The 17,804-nt window shown below is 52.9% G+C and overlaps 4 protein-coding genes across 4 annotated transcripts; 2 read left to right on the plus strand and 2 right to left on the minus strand.

The window, feature by feature from the left end:
* Window positions 1–1,462: 1,462 nt before the first annotated feature.
* J7T55_009962 (spartyl-trna synthetase) lies at window positions 1,463–4,685 on the plus strand (the record flags this gene model as incomplete). Its single annotated transcript, XM_053143932.1, has 3 exons — window positions 1,463–1,543; window positions 1,776–2,798; window positions 2,976–4,685. 3 exons carry the CDS (start codon window positions 1,463–1,465, stop codon window positions 4,683–4,685), a joined length of 2,814 nt encoding a protein of 937 aa, XP_052993480.1.
* Window positions 4,686–5,444: 759 nt separating this feature from the next.
* Window positions 5,445–7,211, plus strand: J7T55_009963 (beta-xylosidase; the record flags this gene model as incomplete). Its single annotated transcript, XM_053143933.1, has 2 exons — window positions 5,445–5,688; window positions 5,824–7,211. The coding sequence occupies 2 exons, from the start codon at window positions 5,445–5,447 to the stop codon at window positions 7,209–7,211; spliced, it is 1,632 nt and encodes a 543-aa protein (XP_052993481.1).
* Window positions 7,212–7,370: 159 nt separating this feature from the next.
* Window positions 7,371–9,729, minus strand: J7T55_009964 (uncharacterized protein; the record flags this gene model as incomplete). Its single annotated transcript, XM_053143934.1, has 3 exons — window positions 7,371–7,620; window positions 7,684–8,044; window positions 8,154–9,729. 3 exons carry the CDS (start codon window positions 9,727–9,729, stop codon window positions 7,371–7,373), a joined length of 2,187 nt encoding a protein of 728 aa, XP_052993482.1.
* A 1,168-nt stretch (window positions 9,730–10,897) lies between these two features.
* On the minus strand, window positions 10,898–17,657 carry J7T55_009965 (uncharacterized protein; the record flags this gene model as incomplete). Its single annotated transcript, XM_053143935.1, has 3 exons — window positions 10,898–12,155; window positions 12,215–16,309; window positions 16,360–17,657. 3 exons carry the CDS (start codon window positions 17,655–17,657, stop codon window positions 10,898–10,900), a joined length of 6,651 nt encoding a protein of 2,216 aa, XP_052993483.1.
* Window positions 17,658–17,804: the final 147 nt, after the last annotated feature.

Consider the following 17,804-nt stretch of genomic DNA (forward strand, 5'->3'; position numbering starts at 1 on the left):
ACGGGGGCGTAACGGGTGGGGGAGCTTTTGTTCCGCGAAGATCCACATGTTGGGACGGGCGACGGAACATTGATCAGCAAGTCATGCCATGGGCACTTTGCAGGAGATTGTCACAGATTGACTCCATCCGAGTGAAGGGGGCCTTGGGGCTCTGGCTCATTTTGTTTTGTATCTCGAAACTCGTCATCCTATTCTCGCCATCCCATTTGTACAGCACCAGCGCATGGTGCCCCTGTGCCAACACGCAGCACCAGCATCATGCTCCACAACATGTTGCGACATTGATCCATTCAGCCTGGGGTCACACTGACTGGCAGAGCATTGCGGCCCGTCATCAGATCTGGCAGGGCAGGCAGGCCTCAAGCAGGCCAAGGAGGACTTACTGGCCCATGTGTTACCATCAGCCCCAAATCAAGCTATTGGCGTTGCGAATCACTGCTCTTGGCAGGGCCTAGTCTCCAACGACCAACCCGGCAAAACACCACGCCATTCACTCGTCGTGGTGCTTTCAGCTCTGATCGTGACAGCTTCTATCCATTTAAACTTTCTCTTGGGACTGGGACGGCATCGTGGACGGTGAGGTGATGCGTGTCCACCAGGGGTCGGTCGTCTTGGGCGGCTTGTCGTGTCACTTGATATAGTGCCGGACTGGCCGCCGGGTAGATTACCGTTGTTTCCGTCGCTTTTCCGAGCTGTCCGGCACTTCTCACTCGTGGAGGCAGTCGACCACGCTGCCACGCTGCCACTTGTTGGCGCAGGACCAAGCTTTTCTTGATCGGCCCTTGGCACACAGACAAGAGATTGAGCCACAACAATGACTTGACGCGACCTGACATAGCAATTGATGATGCCCCGTTATATTTAAGTCGGCCTAACATCTGTATGCAAAACATGGCATATCCACCTGCTACCCCAGGTCTGTTAATTCCGGCTGGTCAATATTTGAAATCAACCAGAATCGGGTGACAGACGAACACACAGGCTTCTCGAGGACCGTTTGCTCCGGGCTGCTGTAACCATTATTTCCAGTTTTGCACCCGAAGTTGTGCGCTCGCTCGCCTCGTCTCGCATTCCCTCGCTGTTGCCCATCTCGATCCCTCCTGCATCTCGCCCCTTGTCAGTCCTGAGTGTTTGGGACTATCAGCTGGGATTGGAAATAATCGGCCTTTGAAGAGCCTGGACCTGACCTATTTCGCCTGTTTGCACCCGGCTATTTCTGTTTTGCAGGGGATAGGGCCTATCTTTTTTGCTGGCAAGACATGCGGCTCGCGGTACGTACCGTAGACGTGCGCAGAGTAGCACTTACACCACACTAACGTCATAAGACCCACCCGTACTTACTCACAGTCCCCGGCAACCGCCAGCCATCAGCAGCCCAGCAACAAGCCCGTCGCGCCTCTCGGCCCCGGGCTCAACCCAATTTCGCGACCACGCCTTAGGGACCTGGACTAAGGCGCCGCCCATGTCCGTCTCTTACAGGGACTGGACGGAGAGGTGGGAGAGACACAGAGAAATCTGTGGAACGCCCGGAAACCAAGGAAAGGTTAGCAACCAGATTTTTGAGCCACACGTGCTGCAGCTCTTACGTCGTTTTGTCAACCCTTGCGGCTGGCCCGGACGAACAGCTCCCCATCCGCCATTAATAACGCCTCTGTTTCCTCCCTGCGTCACTCGTTCCACTGGCATCCAGAAAAACAGTTCTTATTATTTCTCCATTTTCAAGACGTGATACCCTCCTAGCAGACATATTCCACTAATACGTTTTCCTTGGTTAGATGTCCTGCTTCACTGCGGACGAGAGCAAGGAAAAGCCTACCACCAACAATAACAAGAAGAGAAACAACACCAACAATTCTGGCTGCCTGAACAGGAAGATGACAGCACTGCAAAATGTCTTCAGGGCCATGTCCCCAAGGTCCAGTGCCGATCATGGCGCTCGAACCAACGGGACATCAAGCAGCCACAACCGCACCAGCTCATCCAGTTCCAGCAGGAGTCTTGGCAAGGCAAGTCGCCGCACTGAGGAGAAAAATGCCAGAAAGGAGACAAAGGCCCTGAGGCTGCAGGCCGAACGGGAGGAGATTGAGGAGAGGAGAAAACTTGAGGACCAGGTCGCCATGCAAGAAGAGGACGAGGAGACCCGCGCGAGGTACGGCTGGGTCCGGGAGGCCAAGGAGCTTCTCACCATTCGGGAGGTTACTGAACTCTCCGAGGGTGCAGAGGTCACCTTCCGTGCCCGCATTCACCACCAGCGCAACATCTCCAAGCATCTCGACTTTCTGCTCTTCCGCGACCAGACCCACTCCCTCCAGGGCGTGCTGCAGCACGACACGTCCCACTTCGTCAAGTGGGTGCAGCGTCTCGAGCCAGAGTCGCTCGTGCAGGTCACCGGAACGCTTCAGGCACCCCCTGAGCCAGTCCGGTCCGCTACCCATAAGGATCTTGAGGTCAAGATCTACTCGATTCACGTCGTCAATGCCGCTCGCGACCTGCCTTTCGACAACTATGAGCCCCCTGAGACGACCCAGGCGCGCTTGTCGAACCGTATTCTCGACCTCAGGCACCCCAGCAACCAGGCTCTATTCCGCATCAGGGCTATGGTGACAAGGAAATTTCGCGACGTCCTTGACCGCGATGGCTTCATCGAGATTCAGACTCCTAAACTACAGCCTGCCGCCACCGAGAGCGGAGCCGAGGTCTTCAAGGTCAACTATTTCGGACGTCGTGCCTTCCTGGCACAGAGCCCGCAGCTGGCCAAGCAGATGACCGTGTCTGCCGACTTTGGCAAGGTGTATGAGGTATGTGACTAATTCTGCGTCCTTCTTCAATTTGGATTGGAGAGGTTGCCTTCTTTTGAGAGTACCAGCACTCACTTGGGGTGGCCCCTGTCCTTCGATGGGTTGACTTCCACTTGGTTGCACCCAATCTCCATTATCAATTCTCGAGATCGGTTGAAACTAACAACTCAAACACAGATCGGTCCAGTCTTTCGCGCCGAGAATTCTAACACCAAACGCCACCTTGCCGAGTACACCGGACTCGACGTGGAGATGGCTATCCAAAAGGACTACCATGAAGTGATCAACGAGGTAGACAGGTTCCTCAAGGAGGTGTTCCGCACTCTCCAGTCCATGCCTGAGCTGGAAGTTGTCCGTCAACGGTGGCCATCTGAGGACCTCGTCTGGCTAGAGGAGACGCCCATCATCCCCTTCAGCGAGGGTTTGCAGATGCTTCGAGACGATGGCATCGATGTCGAGGAGGAGGATTTGTCGACCCGGAACGAGATTCGACTCGGCGAACTTGTCAAGGAGAAGTACAAGACCGACTACTACGTCCTCGACAAGTTCCCAGCCAATGCACGGCCATTTTACACCCACAAAGATGCCACCGACCCCAAATGGACCAACTCTTTCGACATGTTCATCCGTGGCCAAGAAATTTGTTCCGGTGGCCAGCGTATTCATGATGCCGTCGTACTGCGTGAGAACATGCGACAAATGGGACTGTCAGAAGATGGCATGGAGCACTACCTCGCCGCCTTCGATCTCGGTGCACCACCCCATGCCGGTGCTGGTCTCGGTCTAGAGCGAATCCTGGCCTGGACCCTGCAGCTCGTCGACGTGCGCTACGCGACTCTGTACCACCGCGACCCCAAATCAATGCCTGAACGAAATGTGCGCTTGGCCCACCCGGAGTGCGACACGAAGCACGTCAAGCCCGAGGGCGTAGACTACCCGCTCGAGAAGCTCATCGCCAACTACGGCGATGCTACCAACACGTCGTGGCTCGATGATCGGTTCGAGATCTGGCGGCACCACACCACCGGCGCCGCCGTGGGGTACGTCCGGAAAGACAACAAGTTCGCCATGGTAACTGGTGACCCACTCTGTGACCCATCTCAAACCAACGAGGTCGCAAAGGCATTCGTCAAGTTCGTTGAGAAAGACCTCAAGCTCACACCGATCTGGATGCTGGTGTCCGAGTCCGTGCAGGAAGTTCTCGGCCGCAACCTGGGCTGGCGCACCCTCACCTGCGTTGAGGAGCAGCGCGTGGATGCTGATAAGCACGCGGCCGGGCCACAGGGCCGCGAGGCAAGGAAGGTCGAGCGCGAGGGTATCGACATCGACGAGCTGCGGCCCGACGAGGACTTCATGCGCCGCGCAGACGCCTCCATCGAGCAATGGATGGAGAAGCGCAAGGGCAAGAAGCAAGTGCACCTGACCGAGATCAGGCCTTGGGTCGACATGGAGCATCGTCGGTACTGGGCGGCGCAGAAGGACGTCGAGGAAGACGGCAAGAAGGTGAAGAAGGTCATGGCGATGGTGGTGCTCGCACAGCTCGCACCCCGGCACGGCTGGCAGGTCAAGTGGGCGCTTGACTTCCCCGGCACGCCGCCAGGGGTCATTGAGGCAACGATCCAAACCGCACTGGCCGCGCTCACCGGGCCCGTGACCTTCGGCGCCGGCGTCAGCGAGAAGCTCCTCCCTGGGGCGCACCTGGGCGGCGTGCGCGCCAAGTTCCTCGCCAAGACGTACGACACCATCATCAAGAGCCTGAGGCTCAACAAGAAGAGCGAGTTCCGCGAGAAGTTCGGCGCATATGGCGAGCCGGTCTATCTGTGTTACCCTCGGATGGGCCTCGGCGTGAGAGACTTCAAGCATATTGTCCAGTTTTTCGAAGACTAGATCTGAACGGCGATTAGCGGAGGCGCCCAGAGATACCCACAAGGAGGTTAGAAGGATACCCAGGAGAGATTAGAAGGCGTGCCCCGGGTTGAAGGGCGTTGAAAAGGAGTCAAGAGACTTACATGCCGTCTGGAACGGTCACCCAAAGGAGAACGGCCGCATTTGGCGTCTTGGTGGCATTAATTCCTTTCCTTTGTGTTTTTCGTTTTTCATTTTCGCGACTTTATCGACTACCCCCATGAGCAAGCATTTGCAGAATAAGTTACCATGGCATGCAAAGCAATTGTAATGAGAGAAATATGATAGATGAGTATAGATACCAGAGACCAAGAAGAACTCCTTATTTGTGTCCATTACGCGTACACACACACCTCCCTCCAGCGCCATGGTCCCGTCGTCATGGACCTATGTATCCTTGGTGATCTGCAGTCTGGCCAGGACCTGTTCACTGCTACCCTACCATACCATACCGGTGCCGACTCTTGGCCGGCCCGGTTGGAGAAGCAAAGGCCTGGTGACTCCCCGGCTGTCCGCCGGTATGTGCTGAGTAGTAATGACACCCGCCGGTTAAAACGGCTGAATAGGCCGCGCGCATTAGCTCCCGCCGCTCCTCGTCCTTGGCGGGAGCTCGCGACTCGGTATATATCCTCACGATGGCCTGTTTCAATGCAATTTCGCACCGAACTCGGTGACTGGTCATCAAATCCAGCATTCTCACCGCACACTCACTGAATTTCCTCTGAGCTAAATCTATCCAACATGCCTCCAATCCGCAACCCCATCCTGCCTGGCTTCAACGCCGACCCCTCCATCCTGCGCGTCGGTGAGGACTACTACATCGCGACCTCGACCTTTGAGTGGTTCCCTGGCGTGCAGATTCACCACTCCAAGGACCTGGCGAATTGGGACTTGGTCTGTCGCCCGCTGTCGCGCAAGTCTCAGCTCGACATGCGAGGCGACCCGGACTCGTGCGGAGTGTGGGCGCCGTGCCTGACGCACGATGGTGAGTTTTTGAAGAATTCCTTAGCTCTCTAATGATTGTGAGCGTGATTTTATGCGAAGCATAGAGCACGACTCGGCCCAACTTCTGTGCATCTTTAAACTTAGGAGCGGGCATCATTCACTAACAACCACCCAGGCGAAAAGTTCTGGCTCGTCTACACAGACGTGAAGCGCAAAGACGGCAGCTTCAAGGACGCACACAACTACATCGTGCACAGCGCGCGCATCGACGGGCCGTGGAGCGACCCCGTCTACGCCAACAGCAGCGGCTTCGACCCGAGCCTGTTCCACGACCCCACCACGGGCAAGAAGTGGTTCGTCAACATGCTGTGGGACCACCGGCGGCGCGGCGGCCTGCTGGGCAACTCGGCGTTCGCGGGCATCGTGCTGCAGGAGTTTGATCCCGCGCAGGGCAGGCTGGTCGGCCCTAAGAAGAACGTCTACCCGGGCACAGAGCTAGCCCTTGTCGAGGGCCCGCATCTTTACTGGCGGGATGGGTGGTATTACCTCCTTACTGCTGAGGGGGGCACGGGGTATGAGCATGCGGTTACGCTAGCGAGAGCTAAGGATATCTGGGGTCCGTATGAGGACCACCCGAATAAGCATGTTCTTAGCAGCAAGGATCACCCGCATGCGGCGCTGCAGCGGGCTGGCCATGGGGACTTCGTCGAGACGGCTGATGGGAAGACGTATCTTGTTCACCTATGCGGACGGCCGACCACGCAGAACAGGAGGTGCGTCCTCGGAAGGGAAACGTCCATGCAGGAGTGCTATTGGGGAGATGACGGATGGCTGTATGTCAAGAACGGACCAGTGCCGAGCTTGTGGGTTGATGTGCCCGGGGCAAGGGACGAGGAGAAGTACTGGTCAGAGAGCAAGTACACATTCGACGATCTGCATAAGGACTTTCAGTGGCTGAGAACGCCTGAGCCAGAGAGGATTTTCAAGGTCGGCGGCGGGAAGCTTACGCTGTACGGCAGGGAGGCCATTGGCAGCTGGTTCGAGCAGGCGCTGGTCGCCAGGCGGCAGACACACTTCAGCTACGATGCCGAGACTGTCATTGATTTCCACCCTGAGGACGAGCGGGAGTTTGCGGGGCTGACGGCGTACTACTGCCGATACAATTTCTTCTACCTCACTGTGACGGCCAACTCGGATGGAGAGAGGGAGCTACTCCTCATGATCTCAGACGTGTCGTGGCCGGATGGGAATCTGGAGAAGCAGCCTCTGCTTCAGCCGGTGAAGATCCCGAAGGAGGGCAAGATCAAATTAGCGCTCACAATCCGCGGGCCGAAGCTGCAATTCTTCTACGCCCTCGAAGGTGAGGAGCTGAAGGAGATTGGGCCCGTACTGGATGCTTCGATTTTGTCTGATGAATGCGGCGGACACCAAACGCACGGCTCCTTTACCGGTGCATTTGTTGGTGTGGCATGCTCGGATCTGAACGGCACAGCAAAGGAGGCAACATTTGATCATTTTGTATATCGACCTGTGAAGCACGAGTCTGATCGTTATGAGATCTGACACGGCGCTTCTGCAGGCCTCACTAGATAACCTCACAAATGACAAGTTGAGCGCTTGGCATGGACAAGATTTGACATGTTCTCCGGACCTGAACGCCACATCGGCTGATCTTAGCTTGGGATTATCCCGACAACACCACTAGAATATCCTGCCAACTAATCAAGATGCTTGTACAGCCTCCGCTAGCACCTTTGCGAAGGCATTTGGGTCAGGGTCCCTCCCCAGATACTTCCTGAGAAGTCCCAGCTCGTCGCCCGTGGTGGAACCAGGCTGGAGTATGGCACGCCGGTAACGCCTCCCTTCTGCCCGTAGGTTCTCATTGATAATATCTGTAAGCTCAGAGCAGGTATTCTCAGTGAATAGAGGCTGAAATTTAGACTGGAACATGTCTGTACTAAAAGCATCGGCGCTGGGGGCATATGCCAGCTACATTAGCGAAGCATGAAAGGGGACTCTGACCCGAAAAGCTTACAGCAGATAGCTATAGTAGCTGGCTCCATAGCCATGGATGAACCGAATGTGCGTCTGTCCATGGAGGGTCTCGTATCCCAGTCCGAGATCCTCTGGGCCACTCAGAAGGCTGAAGTCATGTCTCAGCTTGTTCATTAAGACGGACAGGTCTCGCGTAGCCTCGTCATCCCAAGTCGTGTGGACTGCCATGTCGAACTTTGCATGGACCAAGTTGCCGAGCTCGGTCAATGCGATATTTTCGTAGCGCGTGGAGACCAACCTTTCTATCGCATCTTCGGGAAGCTTGTTGTTCTCCTCGGGGTTTTCATAATGACAAGATACAGCACGTATGATGTTCTTGTCGTAGAAGAAGTGTTCAAGCACTGAGGTCTCAGGGTTAGCATGTACGAAGGGAACACACCTGGTTTGAGCTACAAGGCGTTACACGAGTGACAGCGATGCCACTGCTAGACATGCAAAACAATCACTCACTGCGGCTAGGTATCTCAAGAAAGTCCCGGGGCGTGTTCTGGTGAAACCGGGCGTGTATGCTGCGGCTCGTCAGGTAGTGGATCGAGTGGCCCATCTCATGAAAGCATGAGACTACTTCTTTGTAGTTCAGGAGGCTGGGCCGTGTTGCAGTTGGGGGCGAGTAATTCAGCATGAGGCAGGACGTAGGGTAATGCCTGGTCCCATCCGGCCTGGTGAAGCCCTGAGAAGATGTCAGCGAGGGTCCCGGGACGACCTTGAAAACAGAACTCGGATAGTCAAGACCTACTGGCTGCATTCCATACTGGCCTACATGGCCGTATTTGCCCTCACGGGGATATGGGTCGATGAATAGGTAGCCCAAGAACTCTCCTCCCTCATCAACATCATCCCAGACAGCAATGGCCATCACATCAGGGTGCCAGGTCTTTATGGACTGGTCCTTCGGCGAGCTAATGACAAAGCGGAGTCCAAATAGCAATGAAAATACTTGGAACAGTTTTGGAAGAACAAGCTGGAAAGAAAAGTACTCCGAAATCTTCTCGCTGTCCGTCTCGGAGCCGAGATCTCTGGCCATCCGCTTGTAGTACGAGAAGTCCCATCGGAAAATGGCCTCCGTAGAAGAATCGTCTTTAAACTCCGTCTTCAGATTGACCAATTCAGACTCTTTCAATAAAGCCAGTTGCTCCAGCTCTTTCCCCCCGAGCTCCAGCAACTGACCGCTGATGCTCGACATGAAGCTTAACGCCTCCGCTTCGGACAGCATCCGTTCGGCATCTCTAGACTTTGCGAAGTTTTCATATCCTAACGTCTTTGCGGTATCATGCCTCAGTTGAAGCATCTCCATCAAAAGAGGCCCGTTGCTGTCCTTCAGCCGATTGTCCCAAGCCTCATAGTACCTACGGCGGACAGCAGCAATTTTGGCACTGTTCAACATGGCTACCCGGTTTGGAGTCTTGAAGCTGACCCAGAACTTCCCATTGTCCTCTTTCTCCTTGAGCCTTTCCATGGCCTTTGGAGGCAAGCCTTCCAACTCATCGAGAGTCAGCCAGATACCGCTGACATCTGCGTTGAGGTTCGTGATGTACTCCTTCAGCACTTCAACCAGTCTCAGGTTGTCCTTTTTCAGACGCTCCCTGGCCTCACTGTCCCCCAGACCAAGTCCATTCATCATGAACTCGTGCATGAGCTTCTTCAGGTACAGCTGCGACTCAGGAGGTAAATCTTGCGTTTCGCGCCTCTGCGAGACAGCGGACACGACCCGAAAAACGTCCTCGCGGGTGAGTTGTTGAATGATGGCCTGGGATACACTGATGAATGCATCTTTTGCAGCCACGCGTACCTCCTTCGATGTCGAAGCGCTAGAGAGGAAGTAAATGGTACGTAATTCTGTAAGGCGCCGGTTTTCCTCATCGATCAGAGGCTGGATGGCATTTTCGAAGGTTGCTTCCGACACAGGAATGCGAGCTACCTGGTCCCAAACTCTGCTCAATGTAGTTATGGCACGGTCGGCTGTCTTGATGAGAGACTCAGGAGTGTGGTCTATGAACGGAGGCGGCTGAGGTGGCTCGGATTGCATGGTGAACGAGACAGGATTAATTGATTCAAAAATCGTGTGCACAATTTGGGAAGATTGGTCTTGTAGGAACACGATGAGATGTCAAAAGTTGTCTTGGGAGACTCAACGGGTTTTATATTTCTCTGAGTCCCCTGAGTGAGGCATAAAACGTTGCGTTGGTGAAGATGCCGCATAGCCGTGTTGTGACTGTTGGCTGAGCACGAAAATTCCCTCCAAGGGCGCGAGCGGCGGGAATTGTACGCAAAACGAGGTAGAGATAGAAAATGGGGAAGTCTCCCGAGTGGCTTACCTTTGAATCCGGCTAAGCCTAAGTAGGCCGGAAGATCCTCAAGTTGCATCCAGCATAAGATAGGCAGCCAGGGCTCGGTCACCGGCATGCGCGTCCGGAGCAACCCAGTCCAAGAAGAATATATAATCTGATGAACAGGATATAAATAATGCTTGAAAGACTCGCAAGACTGTACCGCCTCGATTTTCTTTCTATGTCTCGTTTTCTGTGTTATATGCCTCGAGGCGAACCGTTCTCTTCGGGGCTGCTTCATGCCTCTCACAATCTCGTCCAATTTAGCTCATAGCCTTCAGGCAATGCTCAAATTTGATCTTTTTGCCCACTGAAAAGATGCTGCTGAGGATTCAGTCTCGTGGCCGCACGGAATTTTCCTCAACGAGGGACCAAAAGTCAAACGAGGGACACGTGGCTTTCTGTCAGAATCTCCCGCGTTCTTGACCTATTCTCAACGATCTTGTGCATCTTGCCAAGCGGAATGTTCTCCGGTCTCACCGGCTTGTGTACTTCTCTCTAAAGTCAACAACTTTCCGGTGAGATCTCGATCGTCTCACTAGCAAAGTTGAGGTAGGAATACCGCGACTTGTCCGGCTAAAAAAGAGATGCCACGCAGGTAATATCATCCAGATGCGTTAAGTCGGCCCACGGGTCAGCTTGCCTATTGTAGGCTTCAGATGTGGACCATAGAGATACAGCCCAAACAGAACATGTGGAACCAACATTTCTGGATACTCCAACAGCAGAAAGAGATCATATCTCTCGAAACAACCCCTCTAAGCTTCACGGACTCATGTAGACGTTCAATGTCTCCCAAATGTGCCTACGTCATTCAGTACAAGGAAGTGGATGGTCAACAAAACTCAGGAGCCTTACAGGTGCTCTTCACTTCTGTTCGTTCGAGACTCCGTAGTCACCCGGACAGATTCTCACAGTCTCCTCAGGGATCAGACGTGATGGGCGATGTGTCTCCGCCATCGTGTGTTGAGGAACAACCTTTCCTCGCCACCACCTCTTCACAGCCATGAGACGGATGAAATAGTTCCTGGCCGACTCGTGTACCTGCCTTTCCACATCGCCCGTGATGACCAACTCTGCTTTTGTAATTCCACTCCAGGGTTGGACTTCTCCAACCGGGTGAGCTGATGGACCGGCTTTTGCTTGGGACGAGAGCTTCTTCTGTTCTGTGAACCGCTTAACCATCAGCCAATCCACAATAGCTTTGTATTTTTTGGCGCAATCAACAGCTGATCGAAATCCGTTCGCTCCGAGGTACGATATGGCGGCTCCGTTCCGGATAAGCATCTTGACAGACTCCACACGGCCCGAATAGCATGCTGCCATCAAAGCTGAGCCGGACGGACAGCCTTCGTAGTCCACATCAGCACCCAGGCGTAGGAGATTCGTCACCACCAGGGTCTGACCTGCTACAGCCGCCATGCACAAAGGGCTCCAGGAATCTTGAGGCTCGAGATTGGCCAAGACACGTACCCTTTGTAGTCCGAGTCGCCGGAGATACATGTTGAAGTGTTGACGGAGCCATCGAGGAACATAAGCTGTGTTGTCTGGGGCAAACCCATATGTGACCGGTTCAATGTCGTCGATCACAGAACCGAAGTTCAAAATATATGAAGTTGAATAGACACAAAACATTGCGTATCGTGCTGCGGACCAGCCGATCGAATTCTTCGCGTGAACGTCAAGGCCACGACTGAGAAGCCATGCGAAGGTCTCTTTGTGACCTAAGGAAGCTGCCAATTGGAGAGCGCTCCACGAACGGTAGTCCACGACCTTTAAGTCAGCTCCAGCATCTGCCATCAAGCGAATCAAATCAAGTTTTCCTTTCTCCGATGCATACATGACAGCCGTGCGACCACGGTAATCTCGATGCTCCAATGCTGCACCATGACGAACTAATAGCATTGACATTGGCGAATTGTTTGACGGCTCTGATGCGATGGCTATCTGCAGAGGTGTCAATTGTTGATGGTCCAAGATATCTATATCCGCACCATGGTCAAGTAGTAGTTTTACGGCCTCGCAGTTGCCATCGCGAGCCGCAAAGTGCAGAGGTGCTCCTCCACCAAGTCTGTGTTGGTTGACCGCTGACCTGTCAAAATATGAGTCCTCAATACTCTCGGAGCTGTTGAGCGACAGTCAGTTATGGCTCAAAGCTGCACCCAGAGCTTTCTCAAGACTTACGGCTTTGTAGTTTCAAACTTTGCAATATGGTCCAAGAGGAGTTCGAGTCCGCGATTGTTCTTATTGGCAATCGCGATGCAGATTAGGCTTGGCACATGGGCAGTGACTGAGGCGCCTTCACTTTGGTACCTGTGCAGCAGGAGGGGCAGTGAATTATTCAGTGACGATCGCATGATCATGGCCTGAAGGGGTGAGATACACCCTCTGTTCGCAATGGAAACTTTTCCGGTGGCCTTTGCATTGTGTGCCAGGAGCCACTTGATGAGCTTCTCGTTCGAGTCCTCAATAGCCAACAACAGGGCCGAGCGGCCATTTTGACGCGGCAAGTCAACGTTGATGGGACAGCCCTGGCTGCGTAGTGTCTCGCATTGCTCGATATTACCTCGGATCAAGGCTTGCTCGTATGAACGAGCCGAGTCTCTGGCGTACTGTCGTGGCTCGGATCGGTAGGCTAAATATTGTTGTGTCGTGCGGAGACAATCAAGAATCGGTTCACGTTGTAGGTCTATAGCATAATCCACGGGGCTCATGCCGTAGACATCATTGTCCATGACGCTCCCGTGCTCGACAAGAAATTTGACCACCTCTATATGGTCATTTTGCACAGCGAAATGAAGCGGCAAACAACCGCCAGCATCCTTCAGGTTGAGACTCGCACCTCGGGAATGGAGGCATTTGATCGCGTCGGCTTCCCCATTTACTGCTGCTAAATGCATCGGAGTGAGAAGCTCGGCAGACACGGAATCGAGGTCCACCAGAAGTCCTTTATTGACGTAGAACCTAAGGACATCACAATGACCATTCCACGCTGCCAAATGTAGAGCATTGATTTCAGACACCGAGAAATCCGCACCATTGATGGTAATGAGAACCGGGGAGCAGGTTCGCCGCCAATTCAGTTGCCAGTCTTGGCCTTTGGCTGTGTGTAGATGATGGAGGAAAGCCACGTTACCTTGAAATGCAGCTTCCAAGGCAGCATCGATGCCATCATTATCTGTGATTGTTGGATCAGCTCCTATTTTTAGGAGTGTCATCGCTGTTTCTGTAGATCCTTCGGATAAGTGCAGGACGACGGCGGACTGAGCACCAACACCAATGCTAGTACAAACATCAACGTCGACACCGCGCTTGAGGAGTTCCTCGAGTTGCCATTGCTTCTCAGAGTCAGACAAGTAGTGTATCAGACCCTTTCCACCGCCTTGGTACGGGTTGATTTCGTCCAAAAGCGATTCATTCGCATATTGCAGAAGGAGTTTGAATATATGCTTAGCATCGAAGCTCTCCGCGGGCTTGAAACAGGCCACTTCCAGAGCGGACGTTTTATTAATGCGCTGATGCATGCTGACGCCATTCTCGAGCAACAGCTCAGCCAGTTTCACATGATGATCGTTGACGGCTGCTTTCAAGAGCCCCAGGATTGCAGCAGACTCGCGGACAGATTCCCAGGAGTTCATCTGTTCCAGTATCTCCAAGAGAGTGTCGCTTGAAATAGGCCATAAATTGTCAAGATCATCACGTAAAGGTTTCAACAAGGACAGTATCCCTGGAACATGTGCGGCTGCCTCGTAGGACTGGATGAATCCGAGATGCGAAAGGCAAGAAATCGCGCGCGAGGCAATCTCCCCTCGAAGTTCACCCAATGTTCCCCTCAGGGTTCTTGACTTCTCCACATCTGCGTGCCTCATAATTGAGACGCACCGTGTGAAGTTTTCCCACACACCTTTCTTTTCCCGCTGGTTGAGCTCGTCCGATCCGAATACGGTTAACAAATGGACCACATCAGGATCAAGCTCAGGACTCTCAAAATTGATGCAGCTCTCGAGATAGGTGTCCAACGGAAGCTTGCCGTCAATGGAGGACCGCAAACCACTGGGAAACATGCGGATCAATTGAAGGACGAACTCTTTACTTGTTTTTGGCCCAGCATGATGCAAAAGGGATGCGTTGCTGGCATCGTTAGTACCCGATCCGATTCCCGCGTCCAATAACATGTTGAATGCTCGCTGTGTGCCCCGTGACACACAAAGGGCACGAACAGAAGTAGGACATCCCAAAGACTCGGGGTCGCATTTGCCGGTTCGTAAGAGTAGCAGGGCCGCCTCTTCCCAACCCTCTCGAAGAGCGAGTGAAATAGGTGTATACCCTCCTTCATCCCTGGTCCTCAGCGCCTGCACAATGTTTCCTTCTGTTTCTACTTCCAACACTGCCCGAATGAAATTTGGGAAATGCAAGCCAAGATGCAAGATGTTGTCCTTCGCTTGAGATCGTACATTGCAACCTGTTCCTTTGCGCACAAACTCGCCGACAATCTCACAGAGGGCATCATAGCATATATCGGGCTCAGTCGGATTGCATTTAGCCAAGTCGTGAATTGGCAGGAGGCCTTCATGATTTGATCGGTGGACGTTCATTCCAGAAGAAAGTAGCACCTTGACCACAGCTAGACCATCGGGAAAACGGAGCTTCAATAGCTCCAGGGCGTGATCGAAAGCGCTCTTGTTTTTGCTGTCATTCAGACCTTCAATATCGGCCCTCGGGTCTTTCAGCACTTCAGTGAGTATTCCAATATTGGCATCTCGTATCGATGTAAAAATTGTTCTGGAAAGAGAGTCCTGCGACATGGATATTCTCGTGTCAACAACAAAGGAGTTTTTGGCGAACTCGCAGCCCAACTCAATAGCGAGCGACCATGCTGCTTGACATAGTCGGAAATGACCAATGGATTGATCTATCATCGGGCCCAGGCAGATAATCAGTGTTTCAAGACGTGAATCGTAGCGATCTGTCCCTTCATGATCGTTGTCATCCAATATAACTTCCCTGAGATCGGCCAATTGGCTCAAATCTTCTTCTTCCACATCGACGCCAGCCTCTAAAAGGGCAACTGCAGCACCCAGATCATCCACATAGTCCGCCACTCTCAATGCGACAGTGATTAAGGTCTGGCCTGCGAAAGGGCTCGAGCAGGCATCGAGCTGAGTTGCACCCGCTTTCAAGAGCGATCTGACAGTGTTTTCTCTGCCAAACTGAGACGAGTTTGTTAGGCCGTAGCACCGATACTCATATACATACGGATGTAAGTATTCGTATTTCAGAACATCGTCCTCGTGAATCACTAGTAATAAACCTTGCAATGCACATTGTAGCGGAGTGCCGAAGCAGCTTCGTTGATTTAGGCTCATCCCGTTCTCAACAAGGCATGAACAGATGACCGGGAGCGACAATGCCGCCGCCAGATGTAAGGCCGTGAAGTTACCGTCCACTAACTGAGAGTGTAACCTCAAGATGCTCTCATTTCGAAGTGGTCCTGGGAATTCAAATCTGCCAAGATCCCAGACATCATCCGAGCTTGAAGGATCATCCTGGCCTAAGATGCTGATACGATCGACACGATGAGAGATAGAGCTTGTCAGCTTAAGAGCCCATGATGTAAAGTTTTCAGACTTCGTTGGCTGGAAAAGAGGCTCAGCCGTTTTGACCAAACTCTGATCCATCCAATGATGTCTAGCAAAAATAGGCCAATTATACGCAGCATACGCATAGAATGGATGCTGCTTGTCCCTAGCCTCAATTTGATCCAACAGCTCGTCTTCTTCTTTGGCAAGTGAAGAAAAGTCTCTGTAGAGGAGGAACTTCAGGCATTGCTTTGCCAGCAAAGATTCACAAGTGCTTTTTGAGACTCGGAAAACATCCATCTCCGGCACCGACTCCATCTCGCCCTCTAGGTATTCAAGGACAGAGAAGTGAGCGAACTCGTAGTAGCGGCCGTCGTTAGATTTACGAACCAACGACCGGCACAGCCTCGTGATGGAGTCCTCCCGGACAATGGAAAGAGAATCCAAATTATCGTGCCTGCTAACCGTTTCTGGGACTGAAAGCGCTTCCCTAAGGAGGGCAGTCCCCAAGCGGGGTTTGGCATACGCGATGAAGTTGAGCATCATCTGCGTTAGTCGTTGTTTGCCCTTTGGTACACGCTGTAAGATTCGTAGGTAAGAGTCGTTCAGGCCTGGAGGCAGTTGATCAAGAGCTTCTCGGCATTCTTTGTCCGAAATACAATCGCCAAGAGAATCCAACTGGCAAGCGACCCAGCGAAACCTTCATATACATCAGTATATTGTCACCAAGATGGATTCGGATCGACTCACATCCCCTTGGCACCATCGATCAGACGCTCCAGTATCTCACCCTTCAAGCTCAAATCGTCGATGCGCAAGCTCTTGTTCGAGATCCGCTTTTCGATCTCAGAAGTGACATACTCAGTGATATCTTCGGTATGGGCTGCGATTTCCACTCCCGTGAAGTCCTCCTCCAGTCGATCTCTGATATTGTGCTCGTCTCTGCTCAGCAACGCAGTGGATATGTTATCAGAATACCCTATGATATCAAGAATGCTGTCGACGACATTGTTGGTATTATCACCACATTCATCGAGGCCGTCGATGATCAAATAAATATGATCAAAGGATTTGACCATGTCGTTCAAGATCCTCTGCAGGCCCGAAATATCTGGCCGCCTCTCAAGAGCTCTGTCAGGGTGCAGCACTCGATAGTAGCGTTCGAGTTGGTCATATGCCACTTCTTTCTGAATCGCAAGCTGCGAGGCGAGAGCAGACAAAATGTTCTCGGTTGTCTGCGTTGTGATATTTTTGTAGTCGCAGAAGTAGAACGCCGTCGCAACGTCTTCGGAAGTCTTCTTGAGCGCCTCTTCAATTATCGTCCCAGCAAGAACCGTCTTGCCAGCCCCGGGGATGCCGCTCAGCCAGAGTGCTGAATCAGGGGAGGCCAGCCACGTCTGGAATTCAGGCTTGCGCGTGAGCCAAAGACCGGTCCTTGGATATCGGAGGGACAGACTCATTTCGTAATTCTGCTGTGGATTGTAAGTGAGGAAGTAATCGAGAATCTTCTTCCGCGCCGAGTCCTGGTGAATCCGGTTGACTATTTCCCGAGTCTTCTTTGCTTCCTCAAGAATTTGTTCAGTGTTCTCAATTACTGTTTCGGTCTTTGATAGAATCTGCAGAAGTTTTCCCATGGAATCTGCCGTGAGAGCGAGGTTGACGTTCTCCTTATGACGGGACACTTCATTAAGTAGTGTTTTGGTACGATCCGATGCGAACGGCCAGACGAGCTTCCTCTTCGTTGAACTGTCTTCGAGCTTCTTCAATTTCTTCGCAATCTCGTCGAGGGTGGCGTGGCACGCCGCGATGTGGTACATCCGGAGATTGTCAACATGCTGGTCCTTGAGCCCATCCGTGTCAAGGGCCTGTGCCAACCTGGACAGACTATGCAGAGCACCACCGAGCAGGAGGACTTCCATGGAAAGCTCATGCACTTCCTTGTCGGCGTTTCTTGCAGACTGGAGGTACTTCTTTGTTCTCAAGAACACAACATCTGCCAGGGTGATGACACCAGCGATGCTGGCGGCAATTGACAACGGATCGGCCATCTCAGAAGTTGTAAAAACACATGGACGACTTTGGATATGTGGTGACGGGCAACCTCGGGATGTGAGAACATGAGAAAGGGTATAAAGACCCAGGACGACGAAAACATAAGGAAGTGTTGTGCTGACTTCGAATGGCGAAGTTGCTAG

This window comes from Diaporthe amygdali (genome assembly GCF_026229845.1).
Source record: "Diaporthe amygdali strain CAA958 chromosome Unknown NODE_15_length_991109_cov_64_707514, whole genome shotgun sequence".
In the NCBI taxonomy this organism is placed as follows: Eukaryota; Fungi; Ascomycota; class Sordariomycetes; order Diaporthales; family Diaporthaceae; genus Diaporthe; species Diaporthe amygdali.